The sequence below is a fragment of the Chenopodium quinoa genome, unplaced genomic scaffold (genome assembly GCF_001683475.1).
Source record: "Chenopodium quinoa cultivar QQ74 unplaced genomic scaffold, ASM168347v1, whole genome shotgun sequence".
NCBI lineage: Eukaryota > Viridiplantae > Streptophyta > Magnoliopsida > Caryophyllales > Amaranthaceae > Chenopodium > Chenopodium quinoa.
In genome coordinates, this window is record NW_018742263.1 from 116,726 (window position 1) to 139,870 (window position 23,145).

General features: G+C 39.6%; 1 protein-coding gene across 1 annotated transcript; it reads right to left on the minus strand.

The window, feature by feature from the left end:
- Positions 1-243: 243 nt before the first annotated feature.
- Positions 244-13,043, minus strand: LOC110683580 (beta-glucuronosyltransferase GlcAT14A-like). Its single transcript, XM_021859985.1, has 4 exons — positions 12,056-13,043; positions 9,979-10,057; positions 9,788-9,903; positions 244-866 (listed from the first exon to the last, which is right to left on the minus strand). Exons 1-4 carry the CDS (start codon positions 12,657-12,659, stop codon positions 352-354), a joined length of 1,314 nt encoding a protein of 437 aa, XP_021715677.1. The 5' UTR covers positions 12,660-13,043; the 3' UTR covers positions 244-351.
- Positions 13,044-23,145: the final 10,102 nt, after the last annotated feature.

The following is a 23,145-nucleotide window of genomic DNA, read 5'->3' on the forward strand; positions in this document are numbered from 1 at the left end:
TGTTCTAAATCAAATCAAATGTTCTAATGTAGTACGAAAGTCATATTTGATATAGTGATAATTTGGAAAGCAGTTATTTCAAATTACCATGCATGGCACGGAACCTAACTTAGTCTTACTTAAAAAACAAGCAATAAAGATCATTAGTTTATTATAAAACATAAAACTTAAAAGGGATTTCTCTTTGAGAAAACCGTTGATGACAAAAAACTGCTAAAAAGTAAAGTAAAAAACTGACAAAGCTATTCCAAGAAAAAAGATGATCTTGTATACCTTTGTTGCTAACTCAACCAGAATTCTTCTGGAATGTATATGATACAAATTACAAAAACTTTACAGAGAATGCCTTCATTACTTTGAAGAACATTGCTTACTCTGAAATTCATCAGACGTTAATGTGTTCATAAGCTCCTGAAGCCTTGCAGCACCAGGGCCTGGCTTAAAATCAGAATAGTTACCCCGCAATGAGCAGGGGTCAGCCCCGCCAGAAGAGTTTCCAACACACCATGCACCAGGGGGAAATCTGTTTGCGCGACCTAAAAGCTCTTTATCAATCTTGTCCAAAACAGGGTCATTTCTAGCAAATTTGCGGGCAAATAGTGCACCGCTTTTTACCATCTTATCAAAGTCCTTCATGGACAAAATGCGAGGGTGTTGTTTTGGTGGATTGTCCCATGCAATATAATGAAGATCATGACCTATTGCCGTACTACGGAAATCCTCATTGTTACAAATTACAGTATGAAAATAACTTTCAGGAGAAGACATAAAATTAGTGAAATACATTAAAACTGTTCTAGGGAAATTGTCCCATCCCCATATACAATATTCCACAAAAGATCGAGTCACAACTACCCAGGCTGAACCTGCAACGAGTAAGAAAGTGAAAACAGTCAATTGCTTTTTTTCACCCCCCCCCCCCCCCTACTTTGTTCCCATGAAACAGCTACCTAAGAAACTTTGCTCAAAAGATCAAACAGTCAATCAGGCAATTCCATTGAGCCAACTACCACCACAGCTCATATCAGTAGATAGATAAATAAAATGATATACAATGAGATGCGAAAGGGTTGAAGGGAAACCAAAGACATGTCTCTGATTATGTGTATAAAATGATGAAGCATACAGGTTGGGCAAAATCAGATTGCAGTTTATTTCAGTTAAACACTAACTTCATTTTTCACTTATTTTGACCCTAAACAATAGCAATTGATTCAATAAACCATTAAGGAGCATTGATTTATTTAAGTTTGGTTCAGGTATTTTCAATTTCTGACTTTTACCAATATATATGATAAACCAAACATATATGAGATATGACAACCCAATCCACTTTTCCAAATTTTCTCCAAAGGGGCTCACAAGTCTCCCATACTCTCATAATAGGACATGAAGCATTTGAGTCATTGAAATAACTCAATCACATCAGATTTAAACACAGGTTTTTGATTGAATTCTCAGTCATGAACATTGATTCAGACTTCCAAATAAATTCATAATTCTTCAGCTTTTCACTGTCCAGTTATTTCAGATAAAGCTTTCTTTCATAAACATGTTTCCACACCTATACATTACCCCTTAACTCTCTAGCCTCCAAAATAAAACCTAACGAAGCCAAGGAGAGGTAACAAGATACAAAAGAGTACATTGGGAAAATTCTTGAGCCTTGACTAGCTGTATAAGTCACATACAAGGTAAGAGCACACTGAAAATTTGGAGTTTTTCAAGGAAGGGCAGGCCAAATAAGATATAAGAGCAGATAGGATATACAGTCAAGGGGTACAGTCACCTGATGACTGAATGTCCTAAAAAATTTGAATGTATCATGTGATGACCCTAAAAGATATTTGAGAGATCAAAGCTAGATGGAAAGATCTCTTGGGATGAAAAGGAAGAGATATTGTGCAACGGAATACGTGTATTTAACAAGATCAAGTAGAAGGACGGACTTTGTGATTGATTAGCTCAAGGGCTTCGAATGATAAACATGGCTTTAGGCCATGACTCTCCAAAGTTCTAATACAATTTTCTGGATACCCTTTACTTCCTATGCTTCTCCTATTTATACTCCTACCACAAACATAAAATGGCAATCAAGCCTTAATTAATACAAGTACTACTAGTTTGGCATTTTACTATTTCCGTCTAATACAACCAAATGTTAAAGCTGTTTGTCTCCTCTGTTTTTTGCTGCTCCTCAACGGTTCACTCCCCTCCCCTCCCCTGCTCTGCTTCTGTCTTGCTTTTGCTGTTGGTAAGTTGCTGCCCTCGTTTGTGTCTTCTTTGATACACCACTGTCACGGGTGAAGGGTAAGGGTGCATTGCAATACCGCCCCCCAAAAGTGCCACCTTGTCCTCAAGGTGGAAAGTGGGAAATCGCTCCTTGATCGTCTCGGCATCCTCCCAAGTAGACTCAAAACCCGGAACTCCCAGCCATTTGATTAACACCTCCAGCCTACCACTGGCCCCTTTCTTCTGTCGCACCTCCAGCACATCCTCGGGCTCAACCACAAGCTCCAACTCCGGAGTAAGTTGCTGAGGTATCGTGGGAGAATTAGGAACATCCCCAATGGCGCGTTTCAGTTGAGACACATGGAAAACTGGGTGGATGCGGCAATGATCAGGTAAATTAAGTTTATAGGCCACCTTCCCCACGCGTTGCACCACCTCATAGGGCCCATAAAAGCGAGCCGCCAACTTCTCAAACGGTCTTTTTGCTAACGATTTCTGTCGATAAGGCTGTAACTTAAGGAACACAAAATCTCCGACTTGAAACTCTTCATCCCTTCGTTTCAAATCCGCATGTTTCTTCATGATGTGTTGTGACCGTAACAAATTACTCTTTAATTCATCAAGCACCAAATCCCTTTCTCGCAATAACTCATCTACGGTCCCAACAGCCGTGTGTCCTCCTTCAGCCTTGAGTAGTTTAGGGGGGGCTCTACCATAAACCGCCATGAAGGGAGTGAATTGCGTGGAAGATTGAGGAGTGGTGTTATAAGAATACTCGGCCCAAGGCAGCCATGAAGCCCACGACTTGGGTTGTTCACCCGCGAAGCAGCGGAGATACGTTTCCAACCTCTTGTTGACCACCTCGGATTGCCCATCCGTTTGAGGATGGTATGAAGTGCTCTTCTTAAGATCGGTCCCCTGCATCCGAAATAATTCACGCCAGAATATGCTAAGAAAAATTTGATCTCGGTCTGAGACAATGCTCGCTGGAACTCCGTGTAGCCTCACTATCTCCTTAACAAAAATCTCTACCACCTTGTACGCCGTGAATGGGTGTTTGAGCCCAATAAAATGAGCGTACTTGGATAACCTATCCACTACCACTAGGATCGTATCAATTCCCTTCGATTTGGGCAAGCCCTCGATGAAATCCATACTTATATCCTCCCAAATTCTCTCCGGAATCGGTAAGGGTTGGAGCAACCCCGCCGGTGTTTGCTGTGATTGCTTGTTTCGCTGACAGATTGCTCAACTCCTCACATATGCAGCCACCTCTTTTCTCAAACCAGCCCAAAACCAATAAGCCCCAATTTTTAAATAAGTCTTGGTTTCACCCGTGTGACCACCTTCGGGAGAGTCGTGATAAAGCTGAAAAAGAGCTTGCTTCAAGCTAGAACCACGCGGCAGCACTACACGACCCTTGTATAGCAGTCGGTCGTTCTCTACTATATAGCCTCGGGCTCCATTTCCCTTCTCTACCTCTGTTTTCAGCCCTTGGATTTCCTTGTCTCCTGCGATCTCAGCCCTCAACACCTCCCAGTTGACCCTTTGCGTGGTGATCAACGCTCCAAGCTCTCCATACTCTTCGTCCTTCCCCCGTCGCGATAAGGCGTCCGCCACCCTATTGGCCACCCTGGGTTTATATTGCAATTCGAAATCGAACCCAATTAATTTCCGAACCCATTTTTGATACTCCATTCCGATTTCCCTTTGTTGGGTTATGTACTTGAGGCTTTGTTGGTCACTCCTAATCACAAAACGCCTCCCCAATAAATAATGCTTCCATTTTTCCACCGCCAAGCAAACGGCCATGAGTTCCTTCTCGTAGATTGACTTACCTTGCCCTCTAGGTCCCAAAACCTTGCTGAAAAATGCTACGGGTTTCCCTTCTTGCATCAAAACTGCTCCCAACCCAAAACCCGACGCATCGGACTCCACAATGAATGTTTTAGTGAAATCCGGCATCGTGAGAACCGGAGCCGTGACCATAGCTTCTTTGAGAGCCCGTAATGAAATGTCTGCTGCCTCCGACCACCCGAAATTATCCTTTTTGAGCTGCTCCGTGAGTGGCCGTGCGAGATGAGCATACTGACGGATAAACTTTCGGTAGTACCCTTTGAGGCCTAAGAAGCCTCTTAAATCCTTCAAGGATTTAGGAATGGGCCACTTTAGCATAGAGCCCACCTTCTCTTGGTCAACTGCTACCCCCTCACTGGAAATAATGTGGCCCAAATATGCCACCTTATTTTTGCCAAACTCGCATTTTTTATAGTTAGCAAACAAGACATGTTTCTTAAGAGTAAGCAAGCACTAATTTGAGATGCATCACATGATCTTGATCATTACTACTATAAACTAATATATCATCAAAAAAGACAAGTACAAACTTACGTAGGAAGGGCCGACAGACATCATTCATCGAGGATTGGAAGGTAGTCGGTGCATTAGTAAGACCGAAGGGCATGACAAGGAATTCGTAGTGTCCCTCATGAGTGCGGAAAGCGGTCTTATGGGTGTCTTCCGGTCTCACTTGAGGTCCAACTTCGAAAATATCCGAGCCCCATGCAATTCATCAAGCAATTCATCGATCACCGGTATCGGATATTTATCGGGCACGGTCTCCTTGTTTAAGGCCCGATAGTCCACACAAAACCTCCATGATCCGTCTTTCTTCTTGACCAAAAGAACGGGGCTCGAAAAAGGGCTAGTCGAAGGTTTAATGATTCCCGCCGCAAGCATTTCCCCGATGAGCTTTTCAATCTCGTTTTTCTGAAATGGAGGATACCTATACGGCCGAACACTTACGGGATCGCTTCCTTCCTTGAGAATGATTGAGTGTTCATGTCCACGGCTTGGGGGCAGCCCATTGGGCTCAACAAACACTCCTTGGTATTCGTCCAACACTGTTCTCAAAAATGCGGGTGCTTGATCCACATTCTGCTCCTTTCCTCCTTCCTCTATATTGTTCATTTCCACTAACAGACCCCCACTCTCCTTCTTCAACGTCCTCAACATAGCTTACAAAGTGATTCCTGTACGAGCCAGACTCGGATCCCCATGAAGGACCACCTCTCTGCCGTCGACCTTAAAGCTCATTCGCTGGAGTTTCCAGTTCGTCACCACCTCCCCTAATTTCTCTAGCCACTGCACACCCATGATCAAATCAGAGTTGCCCAATTGAAGGGGTAGAAAATCCTCCTCCACTTCGAATCCTTCTCCAAGCTTCACGTGAACCCCTTGGCAAGTTCCTCGACCCTTAACCGCCGCTCCATTGCCTAACGACACACCAAATGAGTTTGTGCCGGTGACCGGAATTCCCAACTTTTCCACCGTTCCCACGGAAATAAAGTTATGTGTGGCTCCGGGATCAATCATGACGATCACCGGAGTCCCCTTAATCACCCTGGTCAGCTTCATAGTCTTCGGATTTGTGAGACCCACAATCGAATTTATGGAGACGGAAGTCGGAATTTCCTCCGCCTCCTCCTCCGGCGCTTCTAACGCCACCAGCTCCCCTGCTTCGTCAGATTCATCATCCTCCACCAACAATACGCTTAAACCCTTAGCGGAGCAAACATGGGTGGGGCCGGTCCATCGACCGTCGCACCGGAAACACAGGCCACGCGCCTTCTTGTCGGCGATTTCTCTCTCCGTCAGCCGCCGTACGTCACCGTTGAATCGGGTGGTGGTGGTGTTACGGGTCTGAAACGAACGAACTGGGCTACTTGCTGAGGCTACAGACGACTGTGGTGTTTGGGTTGTGTGAGGTGGGCCGCTTTGAGGGGGGTTACGAATTGGGCTGTATGGGAATTGGGTTGAGTTGTGTGTTTGGGTATTGGTTGTGTTTGGTTGGGCTGGTCCAACTCCTAATAGGGTTGAAGTGGGGCTCCGATTAAAATACGAGTAAGGTCCGGGTTTGGTGAAAGCTCCACCCGCCTTCCTGGCACTGTTGACCCGGTTCCTTTCTTCAACCCGAATCGCTAGATCCATGGCGTCTCCAAGGGTTAACGGGTTAAGTAATCGGATCTCCATCCTTATATCTTCCTTAAGGCCGTTTATGAACTGGCCTTTCATTAAGCTTTCAGGCACGTCCATCAATGGTGACGCCTTCTCTATGAACACCCTCCTATACTCGACGACGGTGGTGGTTTGGTGCAATGCCAACCATTGCTCGTGCAACGTTCCAGCGTTCACCGGCCTGAACTGAATTAACACGCGCCCTTTCAAGTCATCCCAACCACCAAGTGGTCGGCGCCGGCTTTCCCATTGGTACCACTTCAGGGCATCCCCGTCCATAGCTACCACCGCGGCTTGTAACTTCTCCACCTCCGTGAGATGGTAGAACTGAAAGTACTATTCACTTCGCAGTATCCATCCGTCTGGATCGGACCCATCGAAGATCGGCATATCAAGTTTCCTAAATTTCCAACTTCCTCGTCTCTCGTGGTTCTCTTCGTGCTGGTGGTACTGACCCCCAGCTCCGGGTTCCCAATTCCCTAACCGAAAACCATTGAAGGCTCCTGCTCCGAGGGGTGTTTCGTTGAACCCACGGTTTAGTGGTGGTGAGTCGTTGAAGCCGCTGCGATTCACTGGTTGCTCCACTTCTTCGTTACCCGCAAAGGGTTGGGTGGGCTGCTTTCCCAACGCCTTGAGAGCGTTGCGGATCTCGTCCAGTGCCCTGTCATGTCTGCTCGTCGTCATGGATAGTTGTTGGGTGATGTCCTGCCTAAAACGATCCATTTTACCCTCCATTGATTGTCTCACCTTATCAATGGACTCATCCTGTCTTTTCAGCAACGCTTGTTGCAGGGAATTTTCACCCTCCCCGAGTTTGTCAACGATTTCTTCCATTCTTTCTTCGAGCGCCGCCACCCGCTCCGGCGTCACGGTCAGAGGTGTCGGCGGCATGCCTGCTCTGATACCAATTGCAACGGAATACGTGTATTTAACAAGATCAAGTAGAAGGACGGACTTTGTGATTGATTAGCTCAAGGGCTTCGAATGATAAACATGGCTTTAGGCCATGACTCTCCAAGTTCTAATACAATTTTCTGGATACCCTTTACTTCCTATGCTTCTCCTATTTATACTCCTACCACAAACATAAAAATGGCAATCAAGCCTTAATTAATACAAGTACTACTAGTTTGGCATTTTACTATTTCTGTCTAATACAACCAAATGTTAAAGATGTTTGTCTCCTCTGTTTTTTGCTGCTCCTCAACGGTTCACTCCCCTCCCCTGCTGTGCTTCTGTCTTGCTTTTGTTGTTGGTAAGTTGCTGCCCTCGTTTGTGTCTTCTTTGATACACCACTGTCACGGGTGAAGGGTAAGGGTGCATTGCATATTGATATAGGCAGAAGTCAGTTATTGATGATGAACTATTCCTTTTCACCTCCAATATGTGATGAGGAACCACTTATTCTATATAAAAAATTTGAGCTATATTGCTAATTCCTCCCAGATATATGAAGCTTCTAAAGTTGACCAAGCAATGTAGTCAGATTATTAAGCTTGAATCGTCTACTCTTTTTCTAGGTTCACATTAGGAATATCCATGACGCTATTCCACAGCTTAGTAAAGATTGGAGTGTCAAATGACAGCCTTCTTTTTCCATTGATTTTTCATCAAACACAATGGTTATGTCCCTTCCAATCATAAGTTTAATGATGGTGGTCAAAAGAATGGGTTCAAAGATGGTTGTACACTATGATGCCTAGGTTTAGGATGCTTGGAGGACTTTTCGTGTATCATTTTTGTTGGCAGTTTTCTTGTGGTAGTTTTTATAGCTTCTTTGGCTTTGATCTAAGTGGTTGTAGTGCCATATTGCGTTCAGTAATTAATATCACTCCTATTCACCAAGGAAACAACACTCCAAAAAGAGTGGAAGTGAGGGCATCCTTTCAATACAAATCCATGGTAAAATTTGAATGACTATTTGGGGTCGATTGATACTATGAAATGTCACCCATGATCTTGACTATGCTTAGGAATCTCCATTTATATAAATAAGCCCTCTGTCATATAGTTTTAAACACTCTCCTCTACTTAATTTGAATTTAGCTTAGCTTTTGGCTATCATGTTTTTACATGTGCTTGTTTCGATTTTCATGCTTTTCCCTATGTTTAGTAAGTTTACTTTATTAATTAATAGTATGGAACCTAATCGAGTTACAATTTGTTTTTCACTTTTCTAGTGGATTTAGGATTTGTTTTGCATTTTGTGATAATATTTTATTACACTCTTTGGGCAAAAAGTATGAATTTTTACCGATGCAAAATTTGTGCCGGCTTGATTGGAAATTACTAAGTGCGTTGTTAGCGGAAAAAGCTGCAAATTTATTACATACTCCCTCGGTTTTTTTTTTTAATAAGCTAGAGTTACTATTTCGTCCATTTTTTTTTTATAAACTAGAGTTCTATTTTTGGAAATCTCTTACAATTTAATATCTTTACCCACTAATGTCCCCACTCTTTTTTACTTTATCATTTATCACTCTTTCAAAGGTCCCTACTCCCTCTCACACTACTTTACTTTTCAATAAAATAATAACCTTATCTACCCTACTAACATCTTATCAATAACTATATACTAAAGGCAAATAAAAAATGACACGTGGCAACATTTGATTAAATAAATTCCTGCCAATTTTTTATTTACTTTTTTTTTTCAAACTATCTTAGAAAATTTTTAATTCACTACTTGTATAATATTTTCCAACTTTACCTATATATATATATATATAGAAAATTTAAGCAAAATATTATTATTAAAAAAGAAATGCATTAATTTTTTATACTCTATATATCATATGGGTATGTACAACCTAAAGTTTACTATGTAGTACGAAGCATTTTTTTAATGAATATTGACCTTTGTCATATCATTTATAAGAGCAAACAATTTATAAAAAATTGTTGAAATACATTTTTTTTAATCGTGCATTGCACGGGACCATAAGCTAATTTTATTAAACCATCTAAGACTCCGCGCAATCTCATCTCTAGCCGATAAAAAAACGGAGGGAGTAATATATATAGTCAGATTAGTGTGCGGGCTTAATTCAGTCAAAGATTTTTAAGCCTCCTATGCTTGGGGCGTTATTGGATTTGGTTCACATATTGTTTTTTATTTGCATCAAAATATGTTCAAAGCAATATATAATAATTTAAAACATGGGTAGGAATCACATCTAGCTATGTCTTGATCAATTCCGTTCCATCTGTTTTGCTACGGGTTTCCGGTAATAATTTGCTTCACATGATAGACTGGTAAACAAGCGTGGTTTCAAGCTATTTCGTATGGGTGATCCAGTCCAGATCAGCTTTACTATAACTAAGTTCTAACTATAAGTATTTTAATACATATCATCCTTTGAGATATGTGCATATAGTCACAACATTATCTAGCAATCTAGATGCAGTTTCAGAACAGTCATTATCCATGATTCTGATCTCAAAAGGTCCTTCTAAGTTAAAAAGCTGAAAAACAGTTTACAAAGTGTACACATGAAGCAAAAGTATAAAGAAAATGCAGAAATCTGATTAGACATACCAGTAAATAACTTAAAAGCAGTAGGAAGTGATCGGCGTTGGGTAGTCATAAGAAGATCAGACTTTTTGGACAAGTAGAGGCCAGGATCTACAACAATAGGCCTCGCCCTCTGGCTCCTGTAGAAGCAAAATGAATTAGGATACAAGTAAAGATTAGTTTCTAATTTAGGTCTGCAGTAGAAGCATACTCACAGTTTCCACCCATTTACCATCTGCATATGCTCAATAAAGTTCAGATTCCGTGACAAGTTGGAGAAAACATGAAGCATATCTGTGTGACGAAAAATAAGATGACATTATACGCTTTGTGTTGAAAACTGTAAATTTAGCAGATAAGGTTAATATGAAAAACAAATAATCCAAATTATCAAGCATATTAGGTGTCTATATTATCAAGCATACAGCTGTAATAAATGCAAGAATAGTAGAGCCAGGGTCACCACCATATCATTAACTCTCGAAACACAGAGGAAAATAGATGAAGGAATTAATCGAATGATTGACGTTCCAGACAAGATAAAATTTAGAGTAAAGACCCGATACTAACTGACAAGTACCAAAGCTGAAATAAATATCCTAAACCTCGCAACACATTACTTCCTGAAACTTGTAGGCATATATTAGGAATATTCATTAAGCCAGACAACACATGAGCTAGAGCATAACTGAAAGAAAAAGTACTATACTAGACATTTGTAAAAACGATCAGGATTTGTGGTATGGAAGGCAGATTTACATCCATGCTATGTTCTTTCTTCAAAGTTTACTTTTACTAATAATCTTGTAGGATAAAAGCAACAGTTTGAATAGAGCCTGGGTAAGCTGTAAGCAAGATCCTAAACAAATACACCATGACAGACGTCACTTTTATGGAGCATTAAGTAAGATGTGATCAAATTATACAAGCATATTGTATAAATTTTCCCCACTTCTAACTACTAATAATAACCAGTCAAAACTCTATTGTTGGCAACACTGGAAGGTCCCCTAACACACAGCCTATCCCTGAACCGAAGATCAACTACTACACTGTAATCCCATATAAAATTGTGCATTAGTTAAATTTTACATATATTTTTATATAAATAATCAAGCTGGGATTGATAGTAGATAACATTCGAAATAGCTAACTTATATTCTAACATCTAGATTGAGATCAATAATCCATGTAAAGAGAATGCATAAAATTATAAATCCTACCAATGGCTACAAAACAATAGAATAGGATAAAGTAAAGGCTTTTTTAGGAACCAAAAGGCCTGTAAGGTAGCAGTGATGGTATTTTTGGGTTTTCCATTCCTCAGTTTCTCACAAGACTACCATGAGATTTATACAACACCAAGCATTTTTTTTAGGACTTTTATGCAGTAAGCGCTAAGATCTGACAATAATAGAATAAAGGTGATGGCATCATAGACCTTACAGATCATTGCTATTTCTACACATGACGATTTAAAGGAAATGCCTGCTCATTTATACTAGACATCCTTGACTCCTTGAGATACCTATCAATATGTACCCTCCATCCCATAACAAAAGTTCTACTTTCTATTGTTATTTGTTTTATATTCAATTAATCAATCAAAGCCTTAATCCCATAGTGGGGTCGGCTACATGAACCAAAAGTGATTATTCAAAATAGTCATAAACTAGCCTAAAGCCTAATTTATTTAACAAATTACATATATCTATAATGATTTTCCAATATATAATAGGTTTTAATCCTATACACTTGTCAGTATTCAAACTCAACATGCTAGAGGAGCTAAGTTATACTAATAACTAATTGAGGCCATGAAGGTGCAAGTATACTTCATTTGGCTAGGCACAATTCTTGAAAGATGGTTGTGTTAACGAAACTGACTCATTGCCACAATTTGGTATCGATAAACAACTTATATACAGCCCATTCACAAAGCCAGAAACATGAAAGATCAACAAGGTATAGATCCATCAACTTTTCTTATGGTTTTCTTCTCCCAATTCAAGTGAAAAAAAAAATAATAATAATTAAAATAACATCAGATCAACCACTATGAGGCTCTACAGTAAGCCAATTCACCTTCTTCCTTCAGATTAATCGCATCAATGAGCTTTTACATCTAACAAAGCTAAAATTCAAACCGTATAAAACATGTCACACGTTGTGAAGAGAAATAACACATGGGTCACAAAACAAGAAATGAGAAAAGAGCATAAAGCCTTCTTAAACGACATTGCAGAGTAAAGACCATAAGAAAACTGTAACGGCAAAGTTTGTGGAACTAACCATCTTGCGTCATTAGAGGATAATCTGAGGCGCTGAGGTTAATAAACCAATCCCAGTACAAACTTCCCCTTAGCAAAATGGCTATAGCTTGCAGAGTGCAAGCAATCATTGTTGGTCCTTTATACGTCACCAAATTTGATTTATCCATCACTCGAACATTCTCCACTTGATGGAATGTAGGATCACTTTTAACAGACATTGTCAAATCTAATCTTTCCCTAGGTGGAGCTTCAAAATCCATATGCAAAATATACTGATTTCGCGGATGGTAAACAGCTTGCAATACTCTCATGATTCTCTGACTATCACCTTTAGTACCGGATATAAGATAAGCGAATCGAGGTGGTTCATTTTTTGAATTCCCACTCAATGCTAATGATCTCCTTATATTATCTTCAACAAAATAATCAGTCCACTCCTCAGACTTCTTACCAACTTCCATACCATCAAATCGTGATACATCCTCATCAATATTCGGCGAATACATTCCAAATATACTAGCTAATAATAGAGTAATCGATACGAGTAAACTCGCGAAAAATGGTATAATCCATTTCTTATCACTAAAAAACCTGCTTGAATGAGGATTCACATTCTTCCTCATAACCACAAATTCAACAAACACAAAATATTGACAAAATTTCTTCAAATTTACAGTAGCGTATCAAATGGGATTTCAGTGGATTCAACTAAAATCCCCAAATCTAAAAAATTAATTTGAGTTTTCCAATCTAAAACTAAATAAATAAAAATCAAAAGAAAACTTGAAAAAGTTACAACAATGAAAGAATTGAAGACAACGATTATTTACCTAGTTAGTGATTGAATTGAATTTGTAGGAAAGTTTGAATATGGCCCAAATCCTTTTCTCTGACTTTGATCTTCATTTTTAGGGTCAAATAGTAGGGAAGGAAGAAGGATGTCCTTTGCTTCTTTCTTCTTTTTCTGGAAAAGTTTCTCTAAGCTGGAAAATCAGTAAAATAATGATTCACTTTAATTCGAAATTATTACTGGAAAAATCATCAATCAATAACCTATCAATTAATAACTATATACTTTTTTTGAATAGCAAAAATATTTCATTAATTAAAATTAATAACTATATACAGGTACTAAAAAAAGAGATCAAAAGTGACACATGTCATTTTCTAGTTAAAAAATTGGAAAAATTGTCAATTACTACCGCAAGTTAAACATTTGGCCGTCGTGGGGATACTCGTTCGTAATGGCAATAGACGGTCACACACCTAATGCCGGCCCTGGCCCTTGCCCTGGTCAGGACAACCTTATAGAGAATATAGCCAAAACAATCAATTGTAATGATCTTCTGATCGCCACATTCCATGAGGTTGAGGATCTACCAGTTACTACTGCCTCCCTAAAGGTCGCTCTGAATAAGCTTCGAAAGGAGTTGGAAGAAAAGAGGACGTCCACCTCCAGACAACCGTCCAGAAGGGTGGAGGATGGCACTCAAAGAAGAAATTAGAGTAAGGCAACAAACGCTAAAGATGCTAGGAATACCCCTTGAGAGAACGCAGTCGGCTAGGTGACAAACAAGACAACCTCAAAGGGAGGATCCTGAGCCATCTTGACGCTGGAGGGATGCCAGGGAGTACATCTGGCACAAGTGGCGGGAACGGGCCGCTCAGTCGGACACGTTTCTACTCCCGCAATGCCGGATGAACTCTTCAATCACTCTCTTTCCCAACATACCAACACGGCCAGGATCAGCAGGAGCCAAACGTGCTCGTACTCTAACTCCCATTCCAGTTCAACCAATTCAACCAGTATAATATCAGATTCCTCGGAATTTTAATACTTTTCTGCCGCACAATCCTAATGTCCTCCAACAGTATGGACAGTTCGGCCAGCCGTTCGACCAAGTGCCATACCTGGGCGGACCGGCCGAACAACCTTAAACCATTGATTGGAAAATGCGTCTGCTTAATCTTGGAGACAAGCCGCCTCCGTTCTCTCAAGAGATTCTTAGCTCTCCTCAGCTTGTAAAGGGAAAGAGTGTACTCGTGGGTGCCTATGATGGCTCAAGTAACCTAGAGGAGCACGTCATTTCATACATAAACCTGATGTACGTGCAATGTGTTGATGATACCACTTGGTGTAGGTGCTTCCCGTCCACCCTCAAGGGCGTGGCGGAGGACTGATTCAACAGCCTGCCAGCTGGGTGCATCAATTGCTTCACTACTCTAAGTATGTTGTTTTTTGGAAACATTTCATTCAACATTCCCCCAAGAAAGACCAGTCTTAACTTGGCTACAATTGTCCAAGGAAAGAATGAGGGCTTGCGTTCGTACGTCTAGAGATTTAACCAAGAAAAATCCCAGATTAAGAATCTTCCGGATGAAATGGCATACTCAGAATGTCTCCGGGGATTAAGGCATAATGGTTTTAAGTTTGATCTGGTAAAAAAAAAGGTTTGGACATACATAGGCGTTGTGCGGGAAACCGAGGCCTATATAGAAGCAGCTGATTTTGTTCGCTCACCAAGGTAGAACAGCCGGCCAAGGGAGCTGAGAAGAAGCCATCTTCTCAGCAAGACTCGACCGGGAAGAAAAAGGAAGGAAACAAGCAAAAAGAAGTCTGGGTGGCGGATGATCAACAGCCAAAATCAAAGAAGGTTAAGGCATACGAGCCACGGTACGAGTTCACCAAAAACTGTTACTAAATCTTGATGGAAATTAAGGATAAGTTTGAGTTGGAGAAGCCCTAGCCGATGAGAGGCTCGGCTTAGTATCGCAACAAGAACAAGTATTGTCATTACCACAAGGACGTGGGACATGACACGAACGATAGCATCAATTTGAAGCGATTGTTGGATAAGCTGGCCGAGAGGGGCATGCTGAACTCATATGTTTTGAATTCAAAGTTTACCTACACTTAGATAGACAACAACTCTGAGAAGAAAATGCAAAAGCAAACTGAAAAGGAAGATGATTGAAACAATACTAATTCTGGTTTGGTCGCCGTGATATCAGTCGGCTTTACCGCAGGCAGCCCTACCATGAAGGGTATCAAGCAGAATGCTTGGAAGTTCAGCAAAGTGATGCATGTCGAAGGGGTCAAAGTTGAACCCTTCCCAGAGGTGACGGTCAGTGAGGCTGGCCGAGGGGAGGTCAAGGTCTTGCATAACGATCCCATGGTGTTCATCATGAAGATAGACAATCTAAAGGTCGGCCGGATTCTAATAGATACGGGCAGCTCGTCCGATATTATCAGTTTAGCCGCACTAAAAAAATCTGAAGTTCCCAGAAAATGCTCTCAAAGACATCACTCACCCCTTATTGGGATTTGGGGGAAACATCATTCACCTAGTCGGACAGATAGACTTGCCCGTCCGATTTGGACAGAAAGGGGAAGGAAAGGATTTGGTCACTTGTTTCTTGGTGGTAAAAGAGTTAACTGGCTACAATTTCATACTCGGTCGTCCCACCCTGAATGCTGCAAAAGCTGTGATCGTCCCTCATATGATTTTATTAAAGTTCGAGAGGTCGGACGGGAAGATTGGTTCAATTACGAAGTCAGAAAGTGGAAAAAGATTATAATTAGCTGATTGTGAAGCCAACAACCCACGGATAGGGAAAGTTGTTCGAGCCAAAAGGGGAAGAACCCCCACTCCAAGCATACCATGTCGGCCAAAAGCGTAAGCAGACCATGGTCGACTAGGCATAGCAGTTAATGACCGTCGGTCGGCAAGAAAAATTGAGACCCTAGCCGGCCGGCGATCATTAGGATGTAGTGTTGGACCCCGATAAACCAGATCAGACAGACAAGGTCGGCACTATAGCTGCGGGTTTGCTTGGAGATGACTTAATCATCTTATAAAGAGAATTCAAGGATGTATTTGCCTTTGAAGTAAGTGAAATGCCAGGTATCAGCCTAGACTTGGCCGTGCACAAGCTTGCTGTAAATCCACTTATTAAGCCCGTCCGATAGAAAAAGCGGAATCATGTGGAGGAAAGTAATTAGGCGGCCGCAGCTGAAGTAAAAAAAGCTGCGGGACACTGGTTTCATTCGGCATTGCTACTATCCAGACTGGGTAGCCAATGTTGTGTTGGTGAAAAAGCCGAATGGAACTTGGAGGATGTGCGTGGACTATACTGATCTCAACAAGGGATGTCCGAAGGATAGCTTTCCCTTGCCTAAGATTGCTCTCATAAGTTTTATGGAAGCATACTCCAGATTCCACCAGATCCCATTATGGAAAGAAGACCAAGAGAAAACCGCATTTGTGACCGAGCAGGGGCTTATAGTAATAAAGTTATGCCATTCGGCCTCAAAAACGCCCCTGCTACCTTTCAGAGACTTGTGAATACTGTTTTCAAAGATCAGGTCAGCCTGAATATGGAGGCATACATTAATGACATGATTGCTAAGTCAAAGGAGTTGGCCAACCATTTAAAGGATCTTCGAGAAACGTTTACTGAACTCACGCGTCATAAGATGATGATAAATCCAAAGAAATTGTCTTTGGTGTTTAGTCCGGCAAATTTCTCGGTTTTTTTATTAACCATCGAGGAATTGAGGCCAACCCTTAGAAAAGTCAAGTCGTCTTGGACATGAAGTCGCCGAGGACAATTAAGGAAGTGCGAAGGTTGACGGGCTATTTAGCCGCCCTCGGCTGATTCTTGTCAAGATCCGGGGAAGTGCCGATACTTTTTTCAAACGATCAAGAAGAAAAAAATGTTCGAGTTCACAGAGGAGGATGAAGAAGCCTTCGTTCAGCTGAAAAGCCATTTGCATACATTGCCATGGCTCGTCAGTTGTAGACACCCATTTGTGTCTCCCCAAAACCAAACCTAGTGATGAGTACCTTTCACGTCGAATCATAATCAAATGAAGTGAAAGTGTGGAAAGTCTAGTGTTGCTGTTAGTTTTATTTCTTTTTTTTCTCTCTGTTTTTGAAAACCTATTTTAAGAAAACAACCAATCCAGTTTGGTTTGGTCCATGGAAAGGGTCCAATAATAGTGTAGTTGGGTCGGGTTTGAAAATAGCTTTCCAACAATATATTATAAGCCCAATTTTGATGAATAATGAGGAAGTTATGGCCAAATTGCTGAACTAGGCCCGGTTTGATATTTGTATGCGGCCCAATGATCTAGAGGAGGGCCTATTATGATTTATCATTCCTAATGCGATTAGGATTGATTATAGTCTTCTGGAATATTTTATAAGGTTCTTTTGAATCCTAATTTAATTAGCATTGATAAATTGACTTTTAAGAGTTTTAATCAGAATAAAAGAAGTGTTTTTGAGGAAAATACGATTTTACCGTCTCGTACGCTTAAATTTTATCAAAATAAGAAAACGGGTGGAAAATTATTTCTAGCGCCATACAACAGCTCTGCCGCGTGGCAACAGACCTGGCGTCTGGCGCGTGTTTGGCACTATAGTCGTGTTTTATTCTTTTCGAAACTCTGATTCGTTTTCTATCGTATCCGGCTGATTTTCTCTATAAATAGCCTCCTAAAACCTTTGTTTTCAATCATCAACAACTCTCTAGTTCTCTTCTCACCAACTCTCATCAAGAATATCTTGTTATTCTCTCTCTTTCTTCTAAACTAGCCTTTTGCACACAAAATTTCGCATTCACAAGATCTAGACACACCTAGCCAAGTTCGAAGTTGCCTTCGCCCTAGACGTGAAAGGTTTTAATTTATGAGGGTTTGGTCACAAATCTCTATTTCAATTATTTAATTTAATTGTTTGTTTTATTTTACTTGAAGTTACTAACGCGTGTAATTTGTTATTAGAAAGAGGTACGAGGCATCCAAGTAACTACTTTAATTGTTTGCATTGTTATTATGATATAGAAATCATGTCTAGGTTGTTATTATGATTCCTAGTGTTATGTTAGGGTGTTTTTATCTTCCTAGTATCATGATTAGGGTAACAACTAAAATTTCTAATATCAAATATGACAATTGTGATTCCTGCGATGCTTCCTATTCTCTTCCTAAATATTCATGTTAGTATCATGTTAGGGCTAAAGTTTTGATCTTTAATGTTTAGTGACATGCTAGGGTTTTTATTTATCTTGTTAGTATCATGCCAAGATCTTGCTATTATTATGCTTTAACATGATTATGATTATAATTGTTATCATTAATGATTATTATTATGATGATTATGATGTTGCTTGATGCTTATTTATTGTTATTGCTTGATCACACCTTTTATGCATGTTTAAAGGGAATTGGTACTTGTAATCATGCTTAATAAGATAATTAATAATCTTGTTTAGGGTTAATTTGATTATAATTCAAGTGATCGCCAATAATAGTTTTATTTGTGCATTAATATGCAACCAACATAGATTAAACATGTTTAGGGTCGGTTAATCCTATTGATTGCATGTTAGTCAGAAAGCGCACATGAATACGAGAAGAATAAAGTAGAGGCCTATTATTAGGGCAGGTTCAATCTCTTTTAGGTTGGATTTGTACCTTCATCCTCGAACTTCCAGTCATGGTTCCAGACCTATTGGAGTTAACGATCTCCTGGATCGTTAAGGGGGTGAAACCTTCACCCTGTGAACGGTTTACAAGTTCCTAAAACTTGTTGGCGACTCTTTTGTTTTAGCTTCCTTCCCTTTGGATGCTACCGTATTTTAGTGTATGATCACAATGGGGTTCAAGTTGGGGTAATGCTTTAAATATTCCCCACAGTTTTTGGCGACTCCACTGGGGAGGATTTCTATTTTAATTCCTGAAATTTATTTCGGCATTGATTTAGAATGAGTGGATGAGACTCGAAAAGTTCTAAGTATTTCATGTGCGTAATTTTGATTAACATTATTGTCATATGCATAAAAAAAATCTCATTGGAAAGACCATCCGTAATGAGTTAAACATAGGATTTTTACACGTAGGGAATTTGAGGAATATCTTTCACAACTAGGATTGAAATAATGTTGCGCGAAACTGGAAAATTTTATCGAGCGTAGAAAGCTGCTGAGGCATGTAGGAACTGGCGTCCAGAAAATAGAGTCTGTCGCCGATGATTTGACTCTGTCGCCAGGCGACAGAACCAAATTGCGGCGACGACCTCTATTCGCTGGCCCCAAGTTCTTCCAATACCGAGCTAGAACTATGATTCTAATTTTGACCAGTTTTTAGCATTGTTTGCTCGATCCTACTTCCTGATTGAGTTTTTCTCACTTTTCTGAAACCCATATGTGTTGTACATATGGACATAACCCTCTGGGAATTCATGCTCCATCTACCTGATTAAACGCTCTGTGCAACAAAGGGTACATACGATAATGTTGAATTCACCAAACCATGGAAGCGAGTTTTTAACTCGCGGTGTCCCATCCACTCGCGCCAACCCTTCAAAAGGTAAGGCTTCCGCGCGGTGCATCCGAACAATTAACCATGGACCCTCTTTGACTAACCCATATCCCGAACTTTAGAGAATTAAAGCCATGGTTAGGTTGCGAACTCATTGCATCATATTGTGCATACTTGCCTAATTGTGCATTATTTGTTGTGCATACTCTAAGTGTTTTTCCTAATCGTTTGTTTGACTTGTGTTTAAGAATAAATAAACTGATTAATGACTAAAAGGACTTTGTCTAATTAATTAATTAATAAATTAAATAATTAATTTGAGTAATTAAAGTCTAATAATTTAATCGGAATTGACTTAGTACGACTTTAAACGTGTCCCGTAGAGTAATAATACCGAAAGCAGTCCCAGATTAACGCTCCAGCAATGGCGCCACGATTTGGACTGCAGCGCCACATTTTGTTGTGCAACGCCTGGCGACAGCTCTGTCGTCTGGCGCTGCACTACAGAGTGCGGCGATAGTCCTTTTGCCTTGACGACAGTTCGGTATTTTGCTCGAGTCATCACTATGAGTCTAATTAAATAGTTTGCTAATCAATTCGATTATTTTGGTACCTTCGTTAAGTCCTTAATTGAGTCTAGACACTAAGTCCTATGGTCTTACGCAAGAGTCAAAGCATGTCACTTGCACTCACATATAAAGCACACACTAATATGTATGTTCACTTTGACCATGTCTAAGAGAGTCTTGTATGCGGGTGTTTTCCGTCATTTTTTTAAAAAGGTTAAGTCTTGTATGCACGTGTCATTTTTTTCCGTCATTTTTTAAATGGGTAAGTCGGATATTAATCCTTCAATTAAACCACTTGTTTGAACCATATACTTGATTCCCTAAAATATACACCCTATTTTTGCTTTTTTTTTTTTTTCCTTTTCTTTATAAACCCGTAAAGTCAAAGTCAATTTGAGTCAAGTCATTAAAATAAATGTTTTAATTTACAGCGTGTGGTCAAGAAAGGAAGGGAGTTTAATAAAAGACAACCTTTTCATTCAAGTAAAATTTTTTGACAAACCAATCGCTCGAAAAAGGAAAGCTAAGAAGATAATGGAAACTCAGGAAGAAGTCAATGAACTTAGGAATCAAGTGACTGACATAACTGAAGTGTTGAAGGCTGTAACCCTTCAAATTAATGACCCTGTGAAGCAACAACAAATGGATCTTATGCAAGAAAGCTTGAGCAAGCTATCTAGTGACTACAAGTTTAGGGCATTAGCTCACAAGGGGTCTCGGTGGACAAGGAGCTTCTTCCGCAGAAGTTCAATGCCAACGACATCCCAAAATTCAAGGCAACTGACAACCCTTATTTTCATTTAAGAGCTTTTAAAACAATAATGAGTATTAAGGGTATTGATAAGAAAGTATTTCCGTCTCTATTTTCCATATCTCTTGAAACTGTTTGCCAACAATGGTTTTTCTCCCTTGACAAAGAGAAAACCTCTACTTGGGAGACAATAGTAAACGCTTTCATTGATAGGTACAAGTGCAATATTCAAGTTGAAACTGATTATAGGGAACTTGAAATACTGAAACAGAAAGAGAATGAAGGTTTCACTTTTTTCTTCAATAAATGGAGAGAAACCTCTGCTAGGATATTGAAGTACCAATCGAAAAAGAATCTGTGAGGTTGTTCATTAAGAACCTTCAAGAAAAGTATTCCAAGCATCTGAAATATCAGAACATTCTACACACCTTCAAGGTCGTCTATGATATTGGGACTAACATTGAGGACGACCTTGCTAAACTAAAAGCTACTAATAACAACTCCAACAGTGGCTGAAAAGGCAAGAAGAACGACAATCATTCTTCTTCCAAAACCACCCACTCAAACAATGTTAGCACCTTTAATTTGAGTGAAGTCCTTGCTATGAAAAGCCAAGGAAAAAAGAAACCATTTAGGAGAAACTTTACTCCTATTGGTATGAGTTATGACACCGCATTCGATCGACTGAATGCAAAAGGTCTTATAACTCCTATTAGACCATTTGGGGACCCACCAGTCGAAAAGAGGACAGCTAATTGGAACCCCAATGCACACTTTAAATATCATCAAGGTAGGGGCCATCTCACTGAGAATTGTTGGAAGCTTAAAGAAGATATCCAAGATTTAATTGATAACAATAAACTACCATTGCCCCTTCCAGTAAGAAGCCAAGCATCGACAATGCACATCTCTTCCATGCCTTGGCCATCTCTGATGAAGAAAATAATGATGATCCCTCGTCCCTCATCAAACTTATTGAGGAATTTCATGCTATCGAAGAAGAGGAGGAGATCTTTTTCGATGTCGTGGATGATTTTCCAGAACCAGCAAGCAAGGAAGATGTGCGAATGCTTATATGGTCCATGTGGGAAGGAACAAACTTACTATGTGAGGCTCTTGAATTTGCAAAGAAACAAGGGGAAGAGCTTTAGAAAAAGTATAATGAAATTCCACCCACGAAGAAGAAAACATTTCCTCTACAAGTAATTGGCAGACCCAAGAAGAGTAATAAACACAATACTCCAATTGGGACTTCATATGCTAAAATGTTCCAAATGCTCTCCGAGAATGGTAAGGTCAAACCTCTCTAACTGAGACCAAAGAGGACGGACTGTATCTATTGTCAATACTATCAATCAAGGGGACATACTATTTGTAGGGAATATTTTCAAGCATTAACCCTAGCTTGAACCCCACTGTGATCATACACTAAAGTACGGTGACATCCAAAGGGAAGAAGATAGAGCAAAAGAGTCACCAACAAGTTTTAGGAACTTGTAAACCGTTCACAGGGTGAAGGTTACACCCCTTAACGATCCAAGAGATCGTCAACTCCATAAGGTCTAGAACCAAATAAGGGTTCGGGGATGAAGGTACAAATCCAACCTAAAAGAGATTGAACCTGCCCTAATAATAGGCCTCTACTTTATTCTAATCGTATTCATGTGCGCTTTCTGACTAACATGCAATCAATAGGATTAACCCTAAACCTGTTTAATCTATGTTGGTTGAATATTAATGCACAAATAAAACTATTATTGGCGATCACTTGAAATCATAATCACATTAACCTTAAACAAGATTATTAATTATCTTATTAAGCGTGATTACAAGTATCAAATTCCCTTTAAACATGCAAAAAAGGTGTGATCAAGCAATAGATAATAAATATCAAGCAACATAATAAATAATAATGAACAATTATTATAACCAATTATAATTAAAATAATCATCATATTAATAATAATTATAATAATAATCATGACAATAAAATTATAATCATAATAAAAACAATTATAAAAATAATCATAAATCATGTTAAAGCATAATAAAAGCAAGATCCTAGGCATGATACTAACAAGATTAATAACAAACCCTAGCATGTCACTAAGCAATAAAAATCAAATATTTAGCCCTAACATGATACTATTAATCATAAATATTAGGAATAACATAGGAGGCATCGTAACAATCATATTTAATATTAAAATTACCCTAGACATGATATTAGGAATATCATAATAACAATATAAACATGATTTCTACATCAATAAATCAATGAAAACCATTAAAAGTACTTACTTTGATGCCTCGTACCTCTTTCTAATAACAAAATACACGCGTTAGTAACTTCAAGGAAAATAATAAACAAACATTAAATTAAATAATTGAAAGAGAGATTTGGGACCAAACCCTCAGAAATTAACCTTTTCACGTCTAGGGCGAAGGCAACTTCGAATATG

Coding starts and splice junctions, on each gene's coding strand:
- LOC110683580 (XM_021859985.1), bottom strand. CDS start 12,659: ATGAGGAAGAATGTGAATCCTCATTCAAGCAGGTTTTTTAGTGATAAG. Junction 9,904..9,978: donor ATGGTAAATGGGTGGAAACT/GTGAGTATGCTT, acceptor TTGCTTCTACAG/GAGCCAGAGGGCGAGGCCTA. Junction 867..9,787: donor TGCTTTTAAGTTATTTACTG/GTATGTCTAATC, acceptor TACTCGTTGCAG/GTTCAGCCTGGGTAGTTGTG.